The sequence below is a fragment of the Felis catus genome, chromosome C1, assembly GCF_018350175.1.
Source record: "Felis catus isolate Fca126 chromosome C1, F.catus_Fca126_mat1.0, whole genome shotgun sequence".
In the NCBI taxonomy this organism is placed as follows: Eukaryota; Metazoa; Chordata; class Mammalia; order Carnivora; family Felidae; genus Felis; species Felis catus.
In genome coordinates, this window is record NC_058375.1 from 177415955 (window position 1) to 177443742 (window position 27788).

General features: G+C 37.6%; 1 protein-coding gene and 1 long non-coding RNA gene across 5 annotated transcripts in view; one reads left to right on the forward strand and one right to left on the reverse strand.

The window, feature by feature from the left end:
- The window catches only part of NAB1 (NGFI-A binding protein 1), a 43587-nt gene that overhangs the window by 9597 nt on the left and 6202 nt on the right, over nt 1-27788 (forward strand). For 3 of the 4 annotated variants that reach the window (XM_045034153.1, XM_045034154.1, XR_006583437.1), the window contains 5 exons: nt 715-1552; nt 11847-11980; nt 14458-14509; nt 25775-25864; nt 27515-27677. In XM_045034153.1, the coding sequence (XP_044890088.1) occupies nt 734-1552; nt 11847-11980; nt 14458-14509; nt 25775-25864; nt 27515-27677 (1258 nt within the window). In that variant the 5' untranslated portion in view covers nt 715-733. Of the gene's footprint in view, nt 1-714; nt 1553-11846; nt 11981-14457; nt 14510-25774; nt 25865-27514; nt 27678-27788 lie in introns of those variants that run through there. The other variant, XM_045034152.1, reaches the window with a different exon arrangement.
- On the reverse strand, nt 21313-23931 carry LOC123379218. Its single transcript, XR_006583440.1, has 2 exons — nt 23531-23931; nt 21313-22403 (listed from the first exon to the last, which is right to left on the reverse strand). It is a non-coding gene; the product is annotated as an uncharacterized LOC123379218 (long non-coding RNA).

Sequence of the window (27788 nt, forward strand, 5' to 3'; positions counted from 1 at the left end):
CAGTGGTTGGCATGGGCACAGAATGATGGTAAGCATATTGGTTGTTATCCTCATGATTGTGTGGCTGACTGTGAGCGTTGGCTCACTGCTGCTGCCCAGCATTACAAGAGAGTATTGCTAGCCCAGGAAAAGATCAAAATTCAAAATCTGAAGCATGGTTTCTACTGAATGCATATGGCTTTCGCACCATCGCAAAGTTGAAAAATCGTTAAGTCAAACCTGTAAGTTGGGGACCATCTGTAGATGTAATGTAAAGTATTTGTCATATTGTCTGAGGCAAAATAAGTATTCGGCAAATGGCAGTATAACATACTTATTATGTCCTTCTGAATTTGATTATCCTTCACTTCACCTCTGTATCCATACCATGGAATCAGCAACGTGAAAAGTCAAAAATAGAGGATATAGAGCCCTGTAAGCCTTGGTTTGAGTCTTAGACTTCTGCTTAACTAGTTGTGAGATTTTAGGCAAATTACTTGCATTCTTTATAGTTTTCACTTTAAAATGGAAACAATTATTTGACCACTAGGATTGGTAGGAGAATAAAATGAGAGAACTTAAGTAGAGGGGGGGATGCTTCCTTAACAGTCGCTATGCAAATGCTCCTTGTCTTTGTTCTTCCCACACTGTATTTGTAAATCCTGTGGTGTCTGAAAAACAGGTTTAAGAATTTTGGAGCAAGTGAGATGAGTATTTCCTCTCTTCTTCTTGCAGGTTAAGACCATCCACAGTAATGGCTGCGGCCTTACCCAGGACCCTGGGGGAGTTGCAGTTGTATAGAATATTACAAAAAGCCAATCTGCTGTCTTACTTTGATGCCTTTATTCAACAAGGTGGTGATGATGTCCAGCAGCTCTGTGAAGCTGGAGAAGAGGAATTCTTGGAAATCATGGCACTCGTGGGCATGGCTAGCAAACCCCTTCATGTCAGAAGGCTACAGAAAGCTTTGAGAGACTGGGTTACAAACCCTGGCCTTTTCAATCAGCCACTGACTTCCCTGCCTGTCAGTAGCATACCCATCTATAAGTTACCAGAGGGATCACCAACGTGGCTGGGGATATCCTGCAGCAGTTATGACAGGAGTAGCAGTGCCCGGGAACCTCACTTAAAAATCCCCAAGTGCGCTGCCACCACTTGTGTGCAGAGTTTGGGACAGGGGAAATCAGATGTGGTGGGGAGCTTAGTGCTGCAGGGTATCGGGGAGTCCAGACTCTGGCAAGGCCACCACGCCACCGAAAGCGAGCACAGCCTCTCTCCGGCAGACCTTGGCTCCCCGGCTTCCCCGAAGGAAAGCAGCGAGGCCCTGGACGCTGCCGCTGCGCTGTCTGTGGCCGAGTGTGTGGAGCGGATGGCCCCCACGCTGCCAAAAAGTGACTTGAATGAAGTGAAAGAGCTGCTAAAAACCAACAAGAAGTTGGCCAAAATGATCGGGCACATCTTTGAGATGAGTGACGATGATCCACACAAAGAGGAGGAAATTCGAAAGTACAGTGCAATATATGGCAGGTTTGACTCAAAGAGAAAGGATGGGAAACATCTCACGCTTCATGAGGTAAAAAGCCCACATTTTTCTTTGTATGTGTGTGGTAGGTTTTGTTCCTTAGAGGTAAGTTGGGTAATATTTTGCAGCGAAGGAGATACACTCCCTGAAAGCAGTGTTAAGAACCTTTAGGTGTTCGCAAAATATGAACTCTTTTATGAAAATAGACCTTGTTTATTGTGTTGGGGTGTTTTTGCGTTGGACTCAAACATGTTGAGCTTTGGAACTACGGTGTAGGGGAAGAATTTAAGCAGGGAAAGCATAAAGTCTGTGCACTTAGAAGGCAGTTTGTATTTTAATGAAGAAATAAAACAGGATTTTAAATACAGCCATTTAAAAAGCATTTTTGTAGACATTTTTTAGAAAAAAAATTTGTAAAAAATAGCTGGAACTTAAAAGGAATTTTCAGCTAGCATAGAAAATAAAATTATATTAGATGAACGTTATTATTATAGGTTTGAAAATTGTTTTGGTTTGACATTTGGCATTCAAATTCTCATCATTGTATATTTGTAGCACTCTGTCCAGAAATATCTTCCTTAATTAGAAGAATGCATATATATCTCTTTTGCACGTACTTCCTTTCTCTTCTTGTCCATCTGGTCAGTGCATCATCTTTAAGATTTCACTCAAGCATAAGCTTAAGTCTGTTCTGATATGTTTTCCCACAAGTAGAATGATCTCCCTTTCCGTTTCCATTTTTATCCCTACGTATACTACTGTCATAGTAACTTCGGCACTTCATTGTACTTATTTGAATACTAGTCTGTCCCTCACAGTTTACTTTGGGTTCCTTCAAGGCAGAGGTAATGTCTCATTCATTTTTATATCTTCAGAGTCTAACACACTCAATATGTGCTTAGAAAGTAAACACATTTTCAAGAGTTAAAAAGGCGATTTTATTGCTGATTTTTTAAATAGCTTTTATCCTGTAAAGATTGAAAAAATGTTCAGTTGAATATAGTATTCCATGTAAGAAACGTTAGATTTTTCTCCTAAGATTTGTACTTTAACACAGAAAAGAATGTATACTTACTGCAAAAATATTCAGTCATTACAAAAGGATGTAAAGTAATTGAATCTGTAAACTTTCAGATAGTGTTCTTTACACATACAAATAAGGGATCATATTTTCCACACTGTTCTCCAAATTCCTTTTTTTTTTTTAATTTTCACATTGGTATTCTTTTTTTTTTTTTTTTAAAGCTTATTTGAGAGAGAGCAAGTGGGGTAGGGGCAGAGAGAGAGGAGACAGAGAATCCCAAAAAGGCTCCGTGCTGCCAGCGTGGAGCCGGATGCAGGGCTTGAACTCAGGAAACTGTGAGATCATGACCTGAGCGGAAACCAAGAGCCGGATGCTTAACCGACTGAGCCACCCAGGTGGCCCTCCAAATTCTTTTTTTTTTTTTTTTCCAAAAAACTTAACAGTACACTCACAGTAGAGTATACTGTTAGATATCTTTCCAAGTAAGTAAACGTAGAGGTGCCTTTTTAATTTTTGTGTTGCATTATATTCCATAATGTGAATGTGCCATTATTTATTTATCTGAACCATTCACTTGTTGGTGTCATTTAGGTCATTCTATTTTTTCGATACTATGTATGGTGGTACATGAATATTATACACCTGGTCCTTTACAGACAGACTCATGCATATTTTTCTATGGAATAGCTTCCAACATCTAAAATTATGGGATCAGAGAATATCTAAATTTAATATTTTAGTAGATACTGCTAAATTGCCTTCTGCAACTTCTATACTGCCATTACTATGTGCAGGTATCCATTTCTCCACACTCTTGCTAATACTACAATTATCATTCTTTTTAATCTTTGCCAGTCTAACAGATGAAAATTCTTCATTGCTCATATTTACTTTCCTTAGGGAGGATGAGTATCTTTCTATATGTGTAATGGACATCCAATTTTATGTTCTTATCCTTTGTTTTAATGTTGGGGTTCTTCTTAACCTCTAAAAAATTGATTGGATAGAACTTTTTATATTTTAAGGATATTAACCTTTTGTCTCACGTTGTAAACATTTTCACAGATTATCATTTGTCCTTTGACCTTTCAGACTCATTGCCATACTGAAGTTTGATTTTATGTAGTGTTATTTACTGATCTTATCCTGTTTGATTTCATTAGTCTAACTCTCTATTCCTATACCAGTGTAGAGTTACATTAATTAGTATAGCTAAATAATATATTTTGGTATCTGGAAAGGCAAGTGTTCCTTCAGTAGTCTTGTTGCTTCTGTTTTTTTAGGTAGCTATATGCATTTCTCCTTTCAAATGAAATTTTTAATGCATTTGTTAAATTTCCCAAAATTTTCTGTTGGTATTTTTATTAGAAATTCCTTAAAGGTATGGATTCACTTGGGAAAAATTGACATATTTACAATAATGAAAACGCCCGTACAATAAGTATAGTGTCTATATTTACATATTCCTCAGTAATTTTATAGTTCTTTATTCACATATCACATAGGTTTTGCACATTTTTTGTTAGGTCAAGTACTGCGTATTATATATATGCATGTTAAATGTTTATTATATATTTAAATTTATTTTGTTTAATACAGGGTATGCAAATATATAGGATTTAAAAGGGATATAATTGTAAATGAAATTTTTTTCCCCACTTTTTTTTAATTACTATCACTGGCTGATTTTTGTATATTAATCTTGTTTTCAGCAATTTCACTACCTCATCTTTTTAAATGCTTTAGATTTGGATGCATAATGGAGCTCAGAATAAGGAAATTGGTTAGTAAAATGCCTTAAAGTAACAGCGAATCTGTAATTTGATATATGTTGGGCATATCCTTTTGCAATTGTTATACATATTGTTGCCATACAATAACAGACTCACAAGGATTTAGGAATAGATCCAGAAAATACACTTAGTGTTATAAATCTGATATACTTTGACGTTTTCACTACCTATGAATTAATAGAGGAGTTGTTGTGGTTGTCATTAGTAGAAAACAAAGGGCAAAACATGTTGGCAGTTTTAGTTTCATGCTTTAATCTAGATTTTATGTGATTTTTTTAAACATAGCAGATGAAACACAGAATTGAGCCAGTATTATTATCAAAGCAAACATATGTTAAAGAGATGACTTTAATAAACCAAATCAACCTCACTTTTTTCTTTTAGAAGTCCTAACCTACTTTTAAAAGAGAGAAAAATTATTTCACACTTGGTTTTTGCTAAAGGGTTCTTTGCTTCTGTAGATAAATAGGTACAGATGGTATTTAGGTAATGAGATTATCGTGGGTTTCCCAAAATAAGAGAACACTCAAAATGAATGCTAGTAGGCTGAGATGTGGGGGTGGGGGCTTTAGAATATGTGGCTTGTATTTTTGAAACTTAGACCACTTGTTATTTGTAACTCAAGTATGTGAATCTGGTCCAAAATTATAGCTTAGGATAGATGTTTATGAATCAGGATGCTTCCTTCAAACTAGTAACCATTCAACAGCTTGGTGGAAATTATGAAATCTTGAGAGAATTAAAAGAGAAGGTGCTACATTAAGTGTACCATCTAAGTATGATAATTTCACATTTTCTCACTTGACTGTTTAAAATGAATGAAAGATATTTGAGTTTTTTCTAAATTCCTAAGATTAAAGAACGATACTGGTTTGTCTTCAATTTCCAAATATAGAAATACATGATTTACTGTTAATTCACTGTTCCTGTTTGTGAGTTTTCTTCATATACACGCAGTGGATAGTGTTCTTTCAATCTTTCAAGACATAGAGCTGTATGTAGGTCGTTAGTGGATGAAAATCAAAAAGTTATCTACACCTGAAAACATTTTTCAACTTTCTCAGGTACTTAAAATTCTTTTTTCTTGTATGTATTTTTATATTTGTTTCCAAATGCACTGTACATGGGCAGTAAAGAATTACAGAATTAATCATTGTTATAAACTTTTTTTTTAAGCTAAAGAATCAGCAGTGGTCTTAAGACCTGGTTATATTGATTTAGCATAATTCCCAAAGTTTTGGTATGAAGTTATTTTTTTCCAATTCTCATTACTTCTCTTTTTATTTATGATTTTGTACCCATGAACTATTTATATGTTTTTTTATTTCCAAATATGAGGGGTTTCCCTTAATTATTTTTCTAATGATTTTTAACTGAATTACAGTGTGGTCAGAACACAAGGTTTGCATGATGCCAAAGCTTTAAGATTTGTTGAGATTTTAGTTACAGTTCAGTATGTGGTGTTTTTTATGTGCTTCTGTAGCTGTTGGTAGAGCGTTCTGTGTCTGTTTTAGCAAGCTTATTAACTTCACTAGACCTTCTAAAGTAGTATTTTATTTTATTTTGTTTTATTTCGTTTCATTTCATTTCATTTCATTTCATTTCATTTCATTTCATTTCATTTCATTTCATTTCATTTCATTTCATTTCGGTCTGCTTGCTCTATCAGGAAGACTTTTGTGTGAAAATCACCTACTGTGATTGTGGAGTTGTCTGTTTCTCTTTGTATTTTGCAGTAACTATATCAATCTTTAATAACACATTTTGCTTTAAAAGCCTATTTTGGGCACACCTGGGTGGCTCAGTTCATTGAGCATCAGATTTTGTTTCCGGTCATGATCTTGCAGTTTGTGAGTTGTGCCCCACATTGGAGTCTGCGATGACAGCCTGTCAGTGCAGAGACTGCTTCAGATCCTCTGTCCCCCTCTCTCTGCCCTTCCCCCGCTTGCGCTCTGCCAAAAAATAAATATTAAAAAAAAAGCCCATTTTGTTTGATATTAATATAAATACATGTGCTTTCTTTTTGTTAGTAATTGCTTTATGTTTTCTGCATCCTTTTACTTTCAGTTTTTCTGAATCCATGTTTTACCTACATCTCTTGTAAATACCAATAGTTGGATTTCTTAAAAAAATCGAGTCAAATTTTGTCTTCTCACTGTAATATTTGACCTTTTTACATTTATTATAATGACTAATAGTTTGAATTCATTTCCCTTACTTTATATTTCTATCCTGCCCTTCAGATCTCAGGTTTACTATTTGGAATTAAGTTTCCTTTAGCTTGAGGTACATGTTGTAGAATTTCTTCAAAAAATTTTTTTTTAATGTTTATTTTTGAGAGACAGACAGAGTATGAGCGGGGGAGGGGCAGAGAGAGAGGGAGACACAGAATCCGAAGCAGGCTCCAGGCTCTGAGCTGTCAGCACAGAGCCTGACTCAGGGCTCCAACTCACTAACCACGAGATCATGACCTGAGCTGAAGTCGGAAGCTTAATCGACTGAGCCACCCAGGCGCCCCATATTGTAGAATTTCTTAATGAAAGCCTACTGACCTACCCCAACCACTGGAATATAGCTTAATTTTGCCCTCATTCTTAACTGCTGTTTATTCTGGGTATCAAATTCTATATTGTTATCTTCCCTTAGTAATTGAAAATACTTCCTTGGCTTTTGGTTTTCATTATTATGTTTGCAAGTCAGTGGTCATCTGACTACTGGCTGCTTTTGAAATCTTCTGTTTGCCTCTCCCTGGTTTTTTTCTCTCCTGATTTCTCAGTTTTTCTTGGTCTTTTCTTTACTGTATTATTCATGTCATGTTTTCAACTCTTTTTATTTCTTTAAATGAAATCTTTGAGAGCTCATTCTGCTGTCATTTCTGCTGATTATTACTTTTGATGCCTTGTTTCTTTGGATGTTTTATGATTTCTACCATTCATATTTCTTGGAACTGTGGGAATGTTTGGAGGTCTGGGAAGAAAATGGATTCTCCTAGAGGTTATTTGCTTTTGCTTCTACCAGGCACCTGTTTTCTGCGCAATACAAGTCTGGGACCCCCTGAAAAAAATTCTCAGCCCACTTAGTGTGAATTAGGGCTAAAAATCATGTGAGGGCTGATTTGGAGTTACGAAATCTCCAGAGAGTATCTTCTGTTTTCTCCCACTCATAGTAACAAGGGTCAAGACAGGTAATTTCCCCAGCACTCTCCTGGGAGTACAGGTGTGTTTTTAATTCAGGCTAATAGTGGGTGTGTAGTGCTTTGGGATTTCAGCTTTGTGGAGGAGGGGTCTTAGATGCCTCACCTTTAGTGGATCCTGCGTTTTTCTTCTTCTCTTCCCAGAGAGATGTTCCCACACTTCAGGCTGTGAAGACTGAAACTCAGGGTCATCTGGTTTAGCAACTGTCCTCAACTTACTCCTTTGAGATACTGTCTTCATTCCTTTGAGCCTGACTAACCCTTACTGTTGTCTTGCTGGCTTATTGATGCATTTAAGATATTTTTCCCCTCCATTTCATCCAACATTTTTTACTTGTTTCCTTTGAGGGGGCCAGTCAGTCCCTCCCTGTGCTGGAAAATGAAAGCCTTGAATGCCTTTTGAGCCTCCCTATCACACAGCGTTCTCATGGTATTTTTATGCTAACAATACTCAGTGGAAAGTCAAATCATGTGATTGTTAAAGATTATAATTTTAACTACCAGTAAAGGAAATTTTAAGTCTAGTTATAAATGCTAGAAAGCTAACTTCAAGAAATATTTTACATCAAGATTGAATGGAATTTTGGTGTTTTTAGCCACAAAAAGAGGAATTGGAGGAAGTAAACAATTAGAATATTTTATACTTTTAACAAAATTAGACACTTGGAATTTTTAAAAAGCTAGTATGGTACTGCAGTAACTACTGTATTAGAGTATTTGTATAAGTTTTCGAAATATATCATAATATTTATTGATTTAATTATTAATTAGTATGAAGTCTAGAAAACACTGACAGAAAATACATTTTTGAGGGGTAACCTTGATGAGTCAGCTTTTTATTATAACTTGGAGTGGGCCATAGTTATTTCTGCAACCTCAGTTTTAATACCAGAGGTCTCCCTAAGAGCCTGGAGTGCTCAGTCTACTTTTTTTTTTTTTTTTTTTTATCTTTTAAGCCTGAATTCAAGTAACGAAGGATGTGTTATGTTTGTTTGCTTTTTTGGTTCCTGATAGGATGGTGGAAAGAATACCAAATACTGTTTTCAGTTTATGTTGAAAGGTAATTTTCTCTGGTTGTGCATAAGGTGGTACCTCTAAAGTGTTGTCAACTAAAATATCTTAATGACAATCAGAAGTTCTCCATACTAATTTAGGGTTATCAATACAGGAAAGACCAGGCTACAGAAGAAGGAGCTTGAGAAGGACTTCAAGGTCATTGTAGCTACTACTAAGCCAAAATTGAAGTTAATTTATTTAGGAAATCATTCTTTAAGTATATTTCACTTTTAGCTCCATTAACACTGTGCCTTTCAAAAGCACTTAGGGAAGAAATTGGTCTATTGATGATTCTTTAGGAAGAGGGGAGAAGACTGAAAATACATTGCTTCTATTATGCTCTCCTATTCAGTTGTGGATTTAAAATAGGAAGCCTGGGGTTGGGGGGGAGGGTGTGCCCCAGCGGAGCTCAGTTGGTAAAGCAACCAATTCTTGACTTAGACACAGGTCCTGATCTCACAGTGGTTTATGAGCTCAAGCCTCGCTTTGGGCTCTGCACTAACAGTGCAGAGCCTGCTTGGGATTCTCTCTCTGCCTCTCCCCTGCTCACTTACTGGCTCTCTCAAAATAAATAAATAAACATTACAAATAAAATAGGATACTTGGGCTTATTATAACATTGTCAGTAGCAAAATTATTTGAGAATAAGCCAGTGTAAATTACAGGTGGAAATCTGGGGAGGAGGATGTAAGGTATGTAATTTATATCATATAACATATTCTTTTTAAAAATTTTTTTTATTTTAATGTTTTTTATTTTTTTTGAGACAGAGAGAGACAAAGCATGAGCAGGGGAGGGGCAGAGAGAGAGCGAGACACAGAATCTGAAGCAGGCTCTAGGCTCTGAGCTTCAGCACAGAGCCTGACACGGGGCTCGAACTCACGGACTGTGAGATCATGACCTTAGCTGAAGTCGGATGCCTAATCGACTGAGCCACCCAGGCTCCCCTATCATAACATATTCTAAATGGTTTCAGTACTTAAGTGGAAAAAATAAAGCTGTTAGACTAAATTACAGGAAAACATTTATGTATTATTAGGGTGTGAACGGAATTTCTATGCTTGGCACCCAAGACAAAAATTATAAGGCTGATGATAAACTGAAAAAGGAAAATACCTCTGCACATGAAGAGTTAATGTTCTTAATGCGTAAAGAATTCCTGAAGTCCATAAGAAACAAAATAGTTCAATAGAAGAAACAGGCAACTGCCACGAGCAAGCAGATTTTAAAACAACTTAAAAACATTAAAAAAGGTTCAGTTTTATAGTTAAAGAAATGTGAATTATAATCAAATGTCACTGAAAATACATTAAATTGGTAAAGCTTTTAAAATAAAATAACCAGTGTTAGTTAATTCTGAGTAATGGATCTTCATATAATTGTTGCTAGCGTTATGATTTGGAGCAATTTTTCTGGAGAGTAATTTGGTGAAATATATAAGTTTTAAAATGTAGTATGTTTTGTGGCCTTACGAATTTATTCATAGGAATTTATTCCAAGAAAATAATTGAATATGTGTGCAGAGATATACAATTAAGAATGTTCTGGGGCGCCTGGGTGGCTCAGTCGTTTAAGCGTCCGACTTCAGCTCAGGTCACGATTTCACGGTCCGTGGGTTCGAGCCCCGCATCGGGCTCTGGGCTGATGATGGCCCAGAGCCTGGAGCCTGCTTCCGATTCTGTGTCTCCCTCTCTCTCTGACCCTCCCCCGTTCATGCTCTGCCTCTCTCTGTCTCAAAAATAAATAAACGTTAAAGAAAAAAAAAAAATTAAAAAAAAAAAAAAAAAGAATGTTCTTTGCAGCTTTCTTTGTAGTATATGAAAAACTGGGGAGTTTAATGTTCAGAGTGAGGTTGATTTAAATAATATATTACTCTTAACTATAATGGAATATTTCTAGTTAGTAAAAATGAGATCAAAAGAATACTTAAATTCATTTATCAGTTTACATGCCAGGTGCTGATGTAAACAAACCACCTTTCTGCCTTAATACATGATGTACAAAAATGTAGCGTATGTGAGAAAAGGCAATTGCAAATCTATATTCACGTGTATGTTTATATGTTCACAGACAGATAGTAGACAATATACATTAAAATGTTAGTAGATGGAAGGTGTGCATTCTGCATTTATTTTCTTCTTTTGCTTCTATTTTTGAAAATTTAAATGCAGAAGATTTTTATGAATAAAGTGGGATACCTGGGTAGGGAGGAAGTAAATGCCTGCCTTTTCATGAAAGGAAACCAAGAACTAAGAACAACTTTGTGCCACGTGTGTCTCCTTTATCTCTTGTTAAAATCCTTTGAGGTAGTTCCCGTTTTGATTATCCTGTTTTTGCCTCTGAGAAAACTGAGGCTCTGAGAAGATTTTACATGCCCAAAGTCCTACAGATGCTAAGTGATGGAGCAAGACTCCTCTCAGATCTGTCTGCCATTACATCCCATTCTCATCTTGCCATCAGTCATGTGCAGAACCAGCATGTTTCTTGCTTTTTAAACAACTGTGATATACCTCTTCCCAGTTCCCTCCATCAATTTAAGTTGGTAAAATTATGTGAAAAAAACTTTTTCTGATTTATGAAAAAATTAATAGGTTTTGAATTTAAAAGGTAACATTTGCTACTTTAAATTTCATTACAGAATGTTTTGTCAGGTAGCAACTCTGTATTGGCATTATTTAACACTTTGATGAAAAAGTAGAATTCGATGAATTTTAGAGAATTACTGACTCCAAGACAGTGATTTTCCTTTTTGGCCCTAATTTGTGATAACTCTGGTACTAAGTGATTTGATAAATATTTAACTCCAGTCATCTAATTTTTATTCATTTCTAAGAATTTTTATATCCGTTCACTTTGAAAAATATGTCAGACCATGTATACTCATTTTTAGTTAGGGGAATGTTATCACCAAATCATATCCTATCCCCGGCTTTTCATAAAAATGAGATACAGAACATTTTTTACTTTTTATTTTTATTTTATTTTGCTTACTTTCTATAAATTCTCATACCTAAACAAAAGTATTTTAAGCATATAAATACCTAAAACCAAGATGACTGTTTTGATTAATTTGAGTCCTGAGAGATGGTAGATGATGTGATTTTCTTGTGAAATTAGGCATTAGGACTAATAAGGAGTAAAGAAAGGCCCATCCTGATTTTTATAAATTACGATCTCATTACATAATGACCTGACATTTTTATATCCTTAAGTGAAGCATTTTTCACACTGGTGAAATGAGGGTGTTTATAACTTTTAAACTTGGTTTTGGATCCACAGCTCACTGTTAATGAAGCGGCTGCTCAGCTCTGTGTGAAGGATAACGCCCTGCTGACGAGAAGAGATGAACTATTTGCCCTGGCTAGGCAGATTTCTCGAGAAGTCACCTACAAATATACCTACAGAACCACCAAGTAAGTGTCTAACTAATTGGCAATATTTTTACATTGCTTTATGGGAGTAGGACATTTTTCCAGACATTGCTAAAGTGGTTTTTCTTGTTTTGTTTAAATCTTCTTTTGTCTTTCTTTTGAAAGACAGTTCCCTAGTATTACAGCAGCGTTCTGGTAGTGGTTTTAGACGTTCTTCGCACACAGATGCTTTGGTTTTGAGTGTGAGGATGGGATTTAGTCAGTCAGCATGTGTAGGCTTTTTTGTATACTCACTTACCATATGAACTTGTTGAACTCTCTGAGGAAGCAAAGGGGTTCCTTTTGCTGCAGGGTGTTTGCAAGCTAATGAGATTAGCAGAATAGATAAAAAAAGACTCCATTGATGAGTATTTAAGGGAAAATTGAAAGATACCAGATGATGTGGAATATGGACATGTAAAATATGGAAGTGCAATATGGAATATTTGAAATAAAAAACTTAATTGTTAAAAAGCAGTGTGGCTTTAAAATTTGATATAAATATCTTATTCCTCTTATCTCATCCTCACTTAAACCCTAAGCAAAATGGTTGTAGTACCATTTTGATTGTATTCTTCGGTTCCACATGGACCCTAACTTCTTGTTGACCATCAGTTGTGTGTGCGACTGCTTCTCTGAGGAGATGCCAATGACCACTGGCATTGGAGTAATTGAATGTGTATTCAGAAACCACATCCTGAGCACCCTCCCCGGCCCTAATAAATCACAGTTTCGGGATGGAACCTTGGAATCCACATTTTCACAAGTATCTCAGATTATTCTGGTGCCTGCTCCAGATTGAAAAACCACTGTTGTAGGCATTTGCTGTCATTGTCATGATTTCCCCCTAGCTCCTAGCAGCCTCATTTGCTACCCTGCCTAAAGAGAGATCCCACATGTTTACAAACTGACACAAAGTAAAATTCTGCAGACTAAATGAACAAGCTAATCAAGAGCTGATTCAGTGATATATTTATTTTTTTCACTGTATTCTACAAAATTTCTGACTGCTTAATTTAATTTTTTTAATGTTTATTTTTGAGAGAGAGACTGAGCACGAGTCGGGGGAGGAGCAGAGAGAGAGAGGGAGACACAGACTCCAAAGGAGGCTCCAGGCTCTGAGCTGTCAGCACAGAGCCCGACTGAACCCATGAACCTCAAGATCATGGCCTGAGCCGAAGTCGGATGCTTAACTGACTGAGCCACCCAGGCGCCTCTCTGATTGCTTTATTTAAATGATTTGCTTTAATCAGAGTAATAGGTATACAGGATTTAGGGAGTCATGCAGTACACAGGGCTTATGATGAAACTCAGCAGTTTCTCTGTTCCATGCCTTCCCCCTTCTGAGTACCACATCACATCTTAGAGGCAGCTGCTTTCAACAGTTTTTAGCTATTTCTTGTAGTATGTACATTTATATGTTTTTTTAAGTTAAATATATTTTTAAATATATAAGACTTTTACATCATGTGAAAGTCAAAACTATGTGAATATGTAATATAAAAAAGTTGCACTCTGGTTCTTGTCTTTTTACCCTCTTCCTCTCCTCAGTGTGTAAATGGTTTTATTAGGTTTTTTTTTCAGCTTTCTAGTGTATGTTTATGCACTTGCAAACAAATATAAATATATTTTCTCATTTTTACCTTTTTTCCAAAAAACAATAGGCAGCATATATTTACATTATTCTATATCTTGCTTTTAACATATCTTGGAGATCTTGTGTTAGTACGTACACATCTAGCATTATTTTTTGCATCTGCATGGTATTGCATTGTGTGGATATACCATGATTTATTTAACCAGTCCCCTATTGATGGATACTAGAGTTATTTTTAGTCTTTTATCATTATAAATAGCACCATAATAGATAACATCATACGTATTTTGTTGGTTCTGAGATATACTTTTTTTTTTTTTTTACATTTTAACGTCTTTATTTTGAGGGATAACTTAGAATTGATGGCTTATTGTAGTTTAAGTGGCCATAGTATTTCAAATATTTGTAGGTACCTTTGGGAGATTTCCCAGAAGAGGGATCTGTAGGTCAAGGGAAAATGCCTCTGTAGTTTCAATAGATAGACAAAATGTATTTTAATCTTATGTAGCCTTAAGCATTCATCTTAAAGAGCCACTGGACATTTTATCCTGAAGTGTTTCTACTGATTCATAAAAGGATATCATGCAGTGTAAACCTCCTTGATTTTTTTTTCTTTTTCATTATGTGATCATTACATATTTATTAAGTAATTTCTTTGTGGGTAGTTCTTAGGTAGTGGCCTCTTAAAGTGTATAAGTGTGTCTGCGTATTTTTCTAATTTTATTTAGAAGTGATAAAAAGTCTCTTCTTTATTATGTCCATGTTCACTATGAATCTCTTACTTCCAGTGTAAAGGTTCCAGTGGTATATGTTTTGGTGGAAGTTTATAGATTGAGATGTCTTCAGGATAAAATTTTTTACCTTCTCAAGTTTTTCTCTTCAGGTCAAAATGTGGAGAAAGAGATGAATTATCTCCGAAGAGAATTAAAGTGGAGGTAAGATTATGCATTATATATTTTCATGCTAATAATGTTTATTTACTAATTCAAACCAAAAAAAAAGGATATTCCATGAACAAGTGAAAAATGTGAATTTTGGAATCTTTAAAACAATATAGAATTTTGTTGCTTTGAAGTATCTAATTTGAACTAGGAAACTGAAGAAATTCTTAGAAAACAATGATGAGATTGATGTCCAGTCATTTTATTACAGCTTGATATGTCGGTGGGTGTTGCTTGTAGATTTAAAACTCTCCTGGTTACATGATTTCTTTCTTTTTTTTTTTTTTTAAACTTTATCTATCTATCTATCTATCTATCTATCTATTTTTTTGAGAGAGAGAGAGCACAAGCAGGGGAGGGGCAGAGAGAAGGAGAGACAGAATCCAAACCAGTCTCTGCACCATCAGCACAGAGCTCAATGTGGGGCTCGAAGTCACAAACTGTGAGATCATGACCTGAGCCACAATCAAGAGTCGGACACTTAACCAACTGAACCACCCAGGGGCTCCAAATGATTTCTTTTATAATCTTATTTACATCATTTAGTCATCTTATCAAATACATTTAGAGGAGCCAAGGTTTATTTATATTAACAATCTGAAATGACAATTTAGTAGCTGCAAGTAATGGAGACTTGCCTATAATTAAGCCTCTTAGAGGATTGTGGTTGAGGCTGTCCCTTCAGATTTTAGGCTTGCAAGAGGTAAGGTGGGAGTTGAGCAAGAAAAACGAGCTTTTGTTAGGGCTGTCAGAACTATAGAATGGTTTCAAAACCACTGTTCCTTAATTTGGAATAAATACTTTTTAAAGGCCAGTCTGAAGCAGAGTAGAAATTTGAAGTCAGAGAGCTCCTTCCTTTTTTTCTTGGGCAGGGGATTGACAAGGGGGGGAGGGGAGGGGGTCATTAATTCTCTTAGCCATCCCTTATTTAATTTCAAGTTCAAACAAATAAACTATGTTTGCTATCCTAAATTCTCTCATTATTTTAACTAAGCATCTGTTTGGACTAATCTTTCAGCCATACCAAAGCCACAGTTATCTTTTAAAAACATAAATCCTGGGGCACCTGGGTGTCTCGGTTGAGCATCCAACTTTGGCTAGGATCATGATCTCACGGTTAGTGAGTTCGAGCCCCACATCAGGTTCACTGCTGACAGTGTAGAGACTGCTTCCGATCCTCTGTCCCCCTCTCCCCTGCTTGTGCTCTGTCAAAAATAAAAAAATAATAAAAACTAAAAAAAAAAACCAATTACAAAAGAAAGAAACAAAGATAAATCCCTTCCTTGCTTAAATCTTTCCAGGGCTTTCTACTGTACCTAGAATAAAATCTACACTTTTTCCTGAGGCATCTAAGATCCTCTATGATCTGACTCTAACTTTGTATCTCTGGCCTCATCTGCTACCACACTTCCCCATTCTTACTGTGTCCCAGCTACATTGACCCACTTTCTGTTGCTGGAACATGCCAAACTCATTTGTGCCTCATCACTCACTGTTTGTTCCCCTACCTAGATCTTTAGCTCTTCACCTGGCTTTAGCTCATAGCTGAGAATTTGCTCTGACATACCTGCTTCCCTTTCTAAAAGGGCACCTTTACCTCAAAATCACATTCAGGCTCATTTTCCTGGTTTGTTTGTTTTCATAGCACTTACTGGTACCTGAAACTATTATGTATTTATTTTTATTATCAGTCTTCCCCATTAGATGAGAGTACAGCTCTTATCTGTCCACTACTTTATACTCAGATTTTATAATAGTGCCTTGCACTTAATAGGCACTTAATAAAGTCTGTTAGATGAAATAATGAATGGCCATGGTTAAGCATCTTTGATTTCTTAAAAACTTTAGCCTAAAGCAGTGGTTCTTGAAGAAGGGAAGAATTTAAAACGTTGTGCTTACATTTGTAATCAACCTCTTATTAGGTCTTAAGTAATGTTTAAGATGGGTTAGCTTCAGATACTATACAAAAAAAATTGTTCAAATGATCCAAAAGGAACAAACCTATACAATTTTTAATTTTATTTGAGAGAGAGAACGTGCAAGTGGGGTAGAGGGACAGAAGGAGTATTGTATAGTATACAAGACTTTTCATCAAGTATTAACGCTTTGTCTAGATCTACTTTCTATGTGGCTACTGCGAAGGGGAGAGTTTCTGGCATGAGGGGAGATTAAGGGAGGCTCTGTTGAGTAGATAACTGTTTGAGCTGGTTTATTTTATTTAAAAAAAATTTTTTTAATCTTTATTTATTTCTGAGAAAGAGAGTGTGAGCGGAGGAGGAACAGAGAGAGAGGGAGACACAGAATCCAAAGCAGGCTCCGGGCTCCGAGCTTTCAGCACAGGGCCCGATGCGGGGTTCGAACCCATGAACCGCGAGTTCATGACCTGAAGTTAGACGCTCAACCAACCAACTGAGCCACCCAGGGCTGGGTTTTATTTATTTATTTATTTTTTATTTTTTTTTCAACGTTTATTTATTTTTGGGACAGAGAGAGACAGAGCATGAATGAGGGAGGGGCAGAGAGAGAGGGAGACACAGAATCGGAAACAGGCTCCAGGCTCTGAGCCATCAGCCCAGAGCCCGACGCGGGGCTCGAACTCCCGGACCGCGATATCGTGACCTGGCTGAAGGCGGACGCTTAACCGACTGCGCCACCCAGGCGCCCCCAGGGCTGGGTTTTAAAATAAGGGTAGGATTTCAGAAGGTAAAGATGTGGGGTGGAGGGTAGAGGGGCATCACAAAGGTAGTCTATCTAGCATGGGCAAAGACACAGAGGAGAAAATCCTGTGCATTTTTAGAGAACAGTGAGAACAGTTTGTTCAGAATATGACTGACACCAAGGACTTCATAAGTACAACTAGAAAGATTTTAGAATTCTTTGAACATAGTGTTTCTTATTTCATTTGAATTACTAATTCTCTATTAAAAGAATATACTATAAAGATAACCTTAATAGCACATTGTAAATTATAGCAGATTACTAATTACTAGGTCCATATGAATGAGAATTTAATCTTTAATTTTCATGTTTCTGAAATCCTTGACAGTAACCAATTGGCATACATGCCAAGTTGCTGACTTCTTTTCATTTTAAAAAGATAATTAAGAAAAAAATTTTTAAGCTTATTTATTTTTCTTGAGAGAGAGGGAGAAGAGTGCATGAGCAGGGGAGGGGCAGAGAGAGAGGAAGAGAGAATCCCAAGCAGGTTCTGCACTGTCAGCACAGAGCCTGCCTGCCCAACACAGGGCTTAAAGTAAGGATCCTTGAGACCATGACCTGAGCCAAAACCAAGAGTTGGACGCTCACCCAACTGAGCTACCCAGACACCCCTTAAAAAAGATAATTTTTATAATGAACAAAAAGAAATGTAATGTCAGTAGATAAAATAGAAATGACATCACAAATAGACACATAAGGGAAAGAAAAAATTTCTTGTGTGCCATTATCAGTGCATTAGGATAAACTAACGAAACTAAACAAAAGTGTTTTCTTGTTGCTGAATTATGTAATTTCCTGAGCTGTTTGTGAAGGATTGGCTAGAAGTTTTAAAATCCTTGTCTGTTATTTTTCCTCTTATTATGTAGTGAGTTGTTCCCTTTTAAAGATTTTTTTTTAATATAAAATTTATTGTCAAATTGGTTTCCATACAACACCCAGTGCTCATCCCAACCGGTGCCCTCCTCAATGCCCATCACCCACCCTCCCCTCCCTCCCACCCTAAAGATATTTTGTAGGGGCTCCTGGGTGGCACAGTCGGGTTAAGCGTCCGACTTCAGCCAGGTCATGATCTCGCGGTCCGGGAGTTCGAGCCCCACGTCGGGCTATGGGCTGATGGCTCAGAGCCTGGAGCCTATTTCCGATTCTGTGTCTCCCTCTCTCTCTGCCCCTCCCCCGTTCATGCTCTGTCTCTCTCTGTCCCAAAAATAAAAAAAATAAAAAAAAAAAAAAAGTTGAAAAAAAAAAGAAAAAAAAAAAAGATATTTTGTAATGGTAGTTTTGAGAGTGTGAGCCAGTGCAAGTGGGGAAGGGTCAGAGAGAGAGAGAGAGAGAAAGGGAATCCCAAGCAGGCTTCTTGCTGTCAGGATGGAGCCCGGCTCTGGGTTCGATCTCAGGAACTGGGAGATCCTGACCCGAGCTGAAATCAAGAGTCAGACTTGCAACAGACTGAGCCACCCAAGCATCCCAGTTGTTCCCCTTGAAGGATAGTTAGCTATTTATTTGATTGTTTTTGTTTAATACAGGATACATATTGTAGTAAAGTACTCAGCATAATCTGTTGTCCTTAAGTAGCACTCCTTTCTACAGGGAAAGTTTGACATTAAAAAACCTAGAGATTTTAGGGGCGCCTGAGTGGCTCAGTTAGTTGAGCATCTGACTCTTGATTTCAGCTCAGGTCATGATCCAGGGTCATGGCATGGAGCCCCGGGTCAGGCCACCCCACACTGAGTGTGGAGCCTGCTTAAGATTCTCTCTCTCCTTCTGTCCCTCTGCCCCACTTGCATGTTCTCTCTCTCAAATAAAATTAAAAAAACAAAACAACATAAAGATCTTGAACTTTCTTTCTGTAATTCCTAGAATAATGAAGTGGAGACAGAGGAAAAAGGTTGCTAGCTTGGGGAGGCCTTAGGGTAACTCAGTGGAGCCTCTAGGGAAGGCACCTCTTCAACCCTGTAGGTTAGTAAGCAAGGCTTGGGAATATTTCTCCTGTCAAGGCTAGATGAATAACTTGTCCACCTGGAATACAACCCTTTGTGTAAATCCACTTTCAGCTAAAATAAAAATGAATTATGTTTATTCTTTCCTTTTTCATCAGAAACCCCAAACCTAAGCTCTGGGACACTTAGAAAAATAACTGCTTTTTCCTGAATGTATTGTATGCCTGTCCCTGCTAGGCATTTGAAATTCATGATCACAAACCTTCCTGTCTCTCATTATATGGAGGCTTTATGATTTCTGTGTATAGCCAAGGAGACACCCGTGAAGTCTCAGGAGCCTGCTCAAGTTGCCACATTGCTATCTAGTGGCAGAGCCAGGGCTCCTAATCTAGGTCTGACTCCTAAACTGCAAAGCAGAACTACCTTCCTGGGTGCTCATGAACCTTGGCTATAAAAACACTGTTAGAATTATACCTTTTCTCCTGCTAGTCTGGTATGAAAAGCCAAGCGTGTATAGCAACTGAAGTCTTTGAAGAAAGGGGAAAGGGTGGCAGTTACCATTTTCTGTTTCAAGGAAGCTTATCCGAACAATTAAGTTTTGAGTAGAAAATATAACAACATAAATTACAAAATGTATTTAAATATAAGACGTTACCATTTGTCAAACTAAATGCTTAGCATGAGGAAAAGCACTGTCTTTGGAAGGAGGTTAAACCGAGTAAATCAAGAAAAATTAGCTTGATTTACGTATACTGTACCTATGACAGTGTGTTTAAGACAGCTTGACAACTAAAGGAGGTGAAAAACCAACAGCCAAAGTCCCTGGCACTCATATCTTTCCTTCATTTTTAAAAAATGTTAATTAGGGGCACCTGGGTGGCTCAGTCGGTTAGGTGTCCGACTTTGGCTCAGGTCATGATCTCACAGTTCATGAGTTCGAGCCCCGCGTCGGGCTCTGGGCTGACAGCTCAGGGCCTGGAGCCTGCCTTGGATTCTGTGTCTCCCCCTCTCTCTACCCCTCCCCTGCTCACACTGTGTCTCTCTCTCAAAATAAAGATTAAAAAAAAATTTTTTTTTTAAATATTAAAATAGATTTCAGTTGATAGCCTTTCTTTTTCATTAAGAACATAACATGTTCTCAGAACAAACCCTGTCATTACCTTCAGTGTCGTAAGTAGTGTCTTGGAAGAGAGGAAGGATATGGTGGTTACTGTTCCAATCTCATCTGTAAGTTTTCTTCGTTCACTGACATTGCTGGAAACTAGGGAGAGAGATGGGAGGTGACAGCATTCTTGATCCTGTGTGGGCTGGGAGTGCCAAGCAATCAGAGATAACTGCATGAAAGAAATGCAGTTTGTTAATAGAGTCCAGAAAGTCAGAGAATTGGGGTTTTGAAGAAGAAAGACTTAGAGGAAACATCTGCTAGCAGTTCCAGGGGGGTGGGGGTGGAAGAGGGAGGCAGGGGGAGGGAAGAGGGTCAGAACATCCACCTACGCTGTTACTAAGCTATTGAGAGAAAGCTGGTCTAATTTGATGTAGACTCTTCCCCTCTGGATCAGAAAAACAGAAGCATTACAATCTGCTATTCATATAGAAAGTGTGAGTAGAAAAAAAAAAGGAAAATGCACGTGTGAGGCTGAGAACATCTGTTGGAACAAGTCATTTTAAAGACAGCTAAGCAGTGGCTTTAAAGCTTGCCGGTATTTGGTGGGAAAGTTGAGGAGGAATGGGGGTGGAGACCAATGGGATGAGAGTAATTAGGTCACGAACAGCATCCCACCCTGTGTCTTTTATTTTCTCAGTGCTCAGAATCAGAGTCTCACCAGTAAGGGAACACTGTGATTAATGGCAGCAGCCAAGAATATGACATGAAGATAAATTGCTCATAGCGTGGTACAGCTGGTTCTTGGGAAAAAAGCTTGAGAGACATATAACAAAAGTCCTGCACCAAACATAATATGAAAGACACCAGTTTCTTGGGAATGTTCTCACTTTTATTTCTAAGCCACATATTTTGGGTACCTGAAACCTAGATCATGTAGTGATAGCTCCTCAGTCCTGTATTTTTCCGTTAAGAACTATCAAAGACCGTGGGAGAAAATCAGAATGACTAATGTCTTCATTACAGAGACAGACCACTCATTACTTGGATATTGTTGTTTATTGCTTATTGCATGTTTTTACGTCTCTTTATTAATGAAGGAGCAGTGTCCATTTCCCAAAAACTTGCGCATACATGTAGAGTTTGAAGTTACCCCTTCCAGCTTTTCCAAATTCTCATGGTTGAATAATTCTGACAGTGATGCCACTGTATGTTTGTATAGCAATGTGGGCTTTTCCAAGAGTCACTGTTTGCATTACTTCATGGAATCCCCACAAATCTCCACTGGGCAGATAAAGCAGATGGTTTAAATCTCCATTGAAGAATAATGAAGTTAACTTTCCTACCTGGGATCACACATCTAGTTCTTAACATAAGAAGACTAGATCACTCTTTCCTCTGTGAGTTCCTTTAAAAATACCGGAATATTGGAGATTCTGGCCTGGGCACACCCCACCCGGGGCTTGTTGAGAAGCTGGAATTCTCTAGTGTGGTTATCCAACCTGACTCTTGCCCTAAGTTCACAACTCCGTGAACCTGCCTTGCAAACTTACCTGCACAGAAGTCTCCAGAGGGTAAGATGTAGCCTGTCCCCTACTGAATTCATCAACCTTCTGCTCCCTCCCAAGCCTCCTTCTTGGTGCTGAATTCATTACTTTAGAGAATGTTACCACCAAACTCCTGGTTGCCAAAGCCGTATCTTAGGAATTCGTGTGTTTCTCTGTTGTAAGGCCACTATTCTCTGTCTTGGTCACAGCCTTCTAACCAGTCTCCCTACCACCATCCTTGCCCCCCCAGTACACTGCCCCCATCACATTCAGATTGGACTTTCAGAAACACAGATCGGGTTCATTTTCTCCCTGAGAGCTATGTTTCTCCCTGAGCTATGTTAAATATTCTCCAGCCTCTCAAGTGTGTCCTCCTGTTCTTTTTGCCTCCAGGCTTTTATATAAGCTGCTTTCTTTCCCTAGAGCCTTCTCTTCTTTCAAGTCTCAGCCTAGATGTCATGCCTTCTGGGAAGCCTTCCCTGACGGCGTCTGCGCTCGGGATCTCTTCGTCCTTGCCTTCTCTAGACTGTTTGCTAGAAGGGCAGGAGGCATGGAGTCCAGGCATCGAGTACCGAGTCTAGAACCTATTATGCAAACAAGAGATTTTGTATGAATGAACAAACAAGTATTTCCAGATTTCCACTGTTCTTTCCACTAGAACAGTTCCCTTCCAGTATGGTCAATATTGTCCTGCTGGTTTTAGTGTTAAAAACCCAAGATGTCTAGTATGTAAGTAATCTCTGAGCTGCCTATGCTATATCATAGAAATGCAGTAAGTCACTTAACAGTGTGTTCTCTATTTTACTGTGGTTAAATCCGGTAGCTTTTAATTTTTTTTTTTCAACGTTTATTTATTTTTGGGACAGAGAGAGACAGAGCATGAACAGGGGAGGGGCAGAGAGAGAGGGAGACACAGAATCGGAAACAGGCGCCAGGCTCTGAGCCATCAGCCCAGAGCCTGACGCGGGGCTCGAACTCACGGACCGCGAGATCATGACCTGGCTGAAGTCGGCCGCTTAACTGACTGCGCCACCCAGGCGCCCCATAATCCGGTAGCTTTTAAAGGGAACTTAATAAATATCAGTAGCAGACATTTGTTGGGTAATATCTGTGTGCCAAACATTGTGCTAAGTGTTCTTTATCAATTTTTGCTTCTTTAAAATGGTTCTGGGGCACCTGGGTGGCTCGGTCGGTTAAGCGTCCGACTTCAGCTCAGGTCATGATCTCACGGTCCGTGAGTTCGAGCCCCGCGTCGGGCTCTGTGCTGACGGCTCAGAGCCTGGAGCTTGTTTCAGATTCTGTGTCTCCCTCTCTCTCTGCCCCTCCCCTGTTCATGCTCTGTCTCTCTGCCTCAAAAATAAATAAACGTTAAAAAAAAAATGGTTCTAAAGTTAGCAGAGTAGACAGAGTAGACAGAAACATGAAATGGTCTGTCCAGTATCACAGCAAATAAGTAGTTCAATTGGATTTGGAACTCAGTATAAATCAGGGTTAAACCCGTTCAGCTTACGAAAATCCAAGAGATGTGCCTCTTTTTATTGTTAGGAGTTTTGTAAGTATGTAAGTCTAGGACTTTCTTGTTTGAGCACGGGCTTTGAAGCCAATGTCCATAGCTGTAAAATGAGAGAAACCCAGGGTTGTTTGTGGTGGGGATTAAATGAGGTAATATATGTCAAATGATAGTTGGGAATTGGTGGTACATGGTAGTCACCTGGAAAATGATAGCTTCTCTTTTCCAAGTCTTCTACTACCTTACCTTGTTGAACTTCAGAACTTAAAGGAGAGATCGCTAAAAAGAGAAAGATTTTTAGGTCTAAATAAGTTCTTAGAGAAAAACTGAATGGCTAAAAAAGTGTACTTTTGATTTAGACTTAGATTATATACACTTGCATAAAGTTCATTCTGGCTTTGTTAATGATTATATTCCATACATTCTTCTGAGCCAAGTGTCTTTGGTCTTGTAGGGGCCTAGACAGGAAGCTTTTTTCAATACTAAAAAAATTCTACAGTGCCTGGGTGGCTCGTCGGTTAAGCGTCCTACTCTTGATTTTGGCTCAAGTCATGGTCTCACAGTTGTGAGATTGAGCCCCACATTGGGCTCCACGCAGAGTGTGGAGCCTGCTTGGCATTCCCTCTCTGTCTCTGTCTCTGTCTCTGTCTCTCTGTCTCTCTCTCTCTCTCTCTCTCTCTCTACCTGGGCCCCTGCCCTGCTCACATTCTCTCTCTTTCTCTCAAAATAAATAACTATTAAAAAATAAAAATGTTGATTATATGTTTACCCACCATAAAGCTACATGAGATTATCTCAAGATGTCAAATTTATTTGCTTCTGACTCCGTTTCATTTCATGTCTTTGAATTTTAAAATAGTAAATTACTGCTTAAGAAAAGAAGTTTGGTAGATGAAATCTTTGAAAACATGAGTTCTGCAGTGGAAAAATAAGACCTTGTTGGGGAAAAACTTTTGAATCTGTATCTCTTATTTCAAATAAGATAAAATATTTTGTTATTATCACATCTCTTTCTGCTGTTATTATAAGAACTTTGGTTTTTAATGATTTACCCTTTGTTACACAAATATATAGTTCATGAAACAAGGGGAGAAATGTTTTGGAGGTCAATGACCATTTCTGTGAAGAGTCCTTTAGTAGTTTTTAGTAAGGTTACTAAAACCATGCTGTCATGATATTTGTAGATAACAATTTCATGTGGAGCAATAAATTACCCAAAAACCCACAAAATAACTGAGAAAAGTAGTAGATTGACACTTTTATATATACATAAAGTGGACAGTGGTAATAATGTAAGTTGGTATATTGTCCAGGAGTAGAGTGCCCGAGGTAGGCTCTGTTTTATGTAAGAATTAAGTATGCATTGATACACTTATTTAGCAGTGATTACATGCTGAAGGCAGTATCTCATTTGCTCCTCACAACAACCCTAACAGATAGTTGCTCTTATCTTTATTTTTCATATGAGGAAACTAACCTTCTGAAAGGTTAAATTACTCATCCAGTGTTAAGTGGTAGAATTGGAACTTGAGTGCAGGTGTTGAGAATTCAAATCCCCATTGCCTCTTATATGAAATGCTGAAGGAGAAATCACAAGTCAACATGGAAGAATTCTGAAATTCCGGTCGGGATTATTGGGTAGCACTTTGAAGGAAATTTACATTGGTTCTTTACAACATTACATACAACAAAATAAAATCCTGATGGACTCGAGAGTTAAATTTAAAAAACAAAGCAAACAAGATAAAGCTTTAGAAAAACTGGAGGGTAGAGTTGAGTATTTATCAAATCTGTAAAGCAGAGTGCCTTTCTGAAGTTTATAGTGATAGAAGAATTTACAAAATAAATGTATACACAACTACAGTAGATAAAATGTAATAAAATTTTTGAATATTGATACCAAAATGCAAACTGGCAAAAATTAAGAAGCCAACACCGCCCAGTGCTGGCAAAGAAAACTTATGGTAAGACTAACCAGTGAAGGCCCTTGGGTAGAGGATGTGAAAGAAAAATGTTCATAAAAATGTCCATCCCTTTGCTGTAATTGTACTTCTGCAATCTATTGTATCGGAAAATCTAAGCTATGGAAAATGCTATTTCCATGAAAATATTTTTGTGGTGGTTTTCAAACCAAAAATAAGAAAAAGAAAAGAATGTCCAGTATGAAGATAGTGAATATTACTAGTTGAACCACTAGATGAAATGCTATGTGAAATGTATAAACATATAAATCTTTTTCTCTTTTTCATTTGTATTTTTACTGATGTTACAGCTGTAGAAATAAAGTTCGTACCATAAAAGTCTGAAGTGAAGTATTACACATTAAAATTTTAATCATGATTACTTGAACTGTAGGATTAAAGCTGTTTACTTGGCCCTGTCTTCCCAGTTCTGATATTTTATTTACAAACTCCAACTAAAAAGGACTTATGCTTTGGCCCATAGGATGGATTTCCAGATTTCCAGGATTCTGTGCAGACACTCTTCCAGCAGGCTAAAGCTAAGAGTGAAGAACTTGCTGCTCTTAGTTCACAGGTAACGTAAACCACCAGTTAACATTTCCTAATAATGTCTGTCGATGAACAATAAATGGCTGCTTCGGCTAGCTTCGGTTTTAAGCATCCAGGGATTGGATTTCTTTCTGGTGGTTTTTTAAATGTCATCTGATCCACAGCTGTATCAACAAGATAGCAACAACAATGTAGTTTGATTTGGTTATGAGCAGAATTTGATAGAGGGATATTCTTTGTAGTTTTGTAGGAAGAAAGACAGATTCTCTACCTAAGAAAACTCAATTTGGTACCAGGAAAACAGCCATGTTGACTATGGCTGTGTGTAATACAACTCTGAGATAAACTAGAACTCGTTCTCAACACAACATCAATTGCCATGGTAGCTATTGTTAAATCATTTCAATTCGTGTATGGTAAAAAAAAAATCCTTAAATTAATGTGTAGCTTCAGGTGCTTTTGCTATTGAGTTATTTTATTGTTGTATGTGAAAATTAACATTTAATTTAAATCTAATTTAACATTTCTAAAAGGTGTTAAAAGGTCTAATTTAACCTTTTAGAAAACACCGGAAGTTTTATTCCTGTTGATCTTCTGCCTAGTGACTGCTTTGGGTCAAATTCAGTAGTGCCAAGTCTTGTTTTTGTCTTGTTCAGAGGATGAAAACCCCATTTCCTCCTTAGAAATCTTACTGAAGTTTTATCAATTAATAAGCTCCAGTGAATCGACATTACTGTTCCTTTTGATCTGGTTTATGTGCATTCAGAAAAATAGCATAAGCTTTTATCCCAGTCTCTGAATTAATATTTTTCACCTGTTGATTTTTACTACTGTGAATCAGGATTTTTCGTAACTAATTTTATATAGGAGCTTCCTTGTGCTACTGTTTCATATGGAATGGTAGTGATTCCTGTCTGCATTTTGATTATTACCTGCTTAGCAAAATACATAAATACAGTGCTTTCAGTGTCACATGTAAGTAACTTAAAGCAATACATAAAGAAGAAACTTACAAAACACACACAGAGATAATTTGTATGTCAGCCAACTTAATTGTGATTTTAAAGCATGTCTTTTTACGATTGGTTGGGAAATACCGCAGTCTCATTCCACGAGCAAGGTGAAGATTCTTGTTGGCACTCATGTTTTTCCTGCATAATTTGCATTGTTTGATTTTGGTGGGAGATGTATTTGTCTTGTTCTTCTAGACAGCCATTTTACACCTTTTCTCCCCCAAACATACTGTCATCATATCAGAGCATGTGTAGTGCCAGATCCTAAAATAAAAAATGCCAAGATGTCACCCTGTGTGTTAGAAGCAGATTACAGCAGATGTTGCTGTTGCTCTGAGGTTCCTTTTTAAAAAAAAATATTTTAAAGGACTCAGTACTTTGGGAAACAAAGCTAAGGTTATTTTGCCTTTGAGCTGAAGTGGAATTCTCTTTCAAGGATGAGCAGGAAGGTTTTTTTCTTTTGCACAAAATCCAACATTTTATGTTTTAACATGATGATATAGACATCTAAGCATATTTATGGAATGTGTATACCACATGAAGTGCGAACTAATTTAATGAATACTAAATATATTTGCTGGAGTCTGAAATTGGCATCTTTAAACCATTAAAACCATGTAGAATGTTTTAGTTACTGATTTTATTTTTGCTTTACTTACTAGCAGCCTGAAAAGGTGATGGCAAAGCAGATCGAGTTCCTTTGCGCCCCAGCTGGCTGTGAGAGACTGCAGCATGCTGAGAGAAGACTGTCCGCGGGGCTGTACAGGCAGACGTCGGAAGAGCACAGCCCTAACGGCCTGGCTGCTGACAGCTCTGACGGACAAGGTACCTCTCGAGAGTGGCCTATGCTTCTAGCGCAGTTGCTAGGTGCACGTCAGAGAGAAACAAAAGTTTGCCTACTTTTAAATATTAATATTTTAGAGAGATTATTTTATA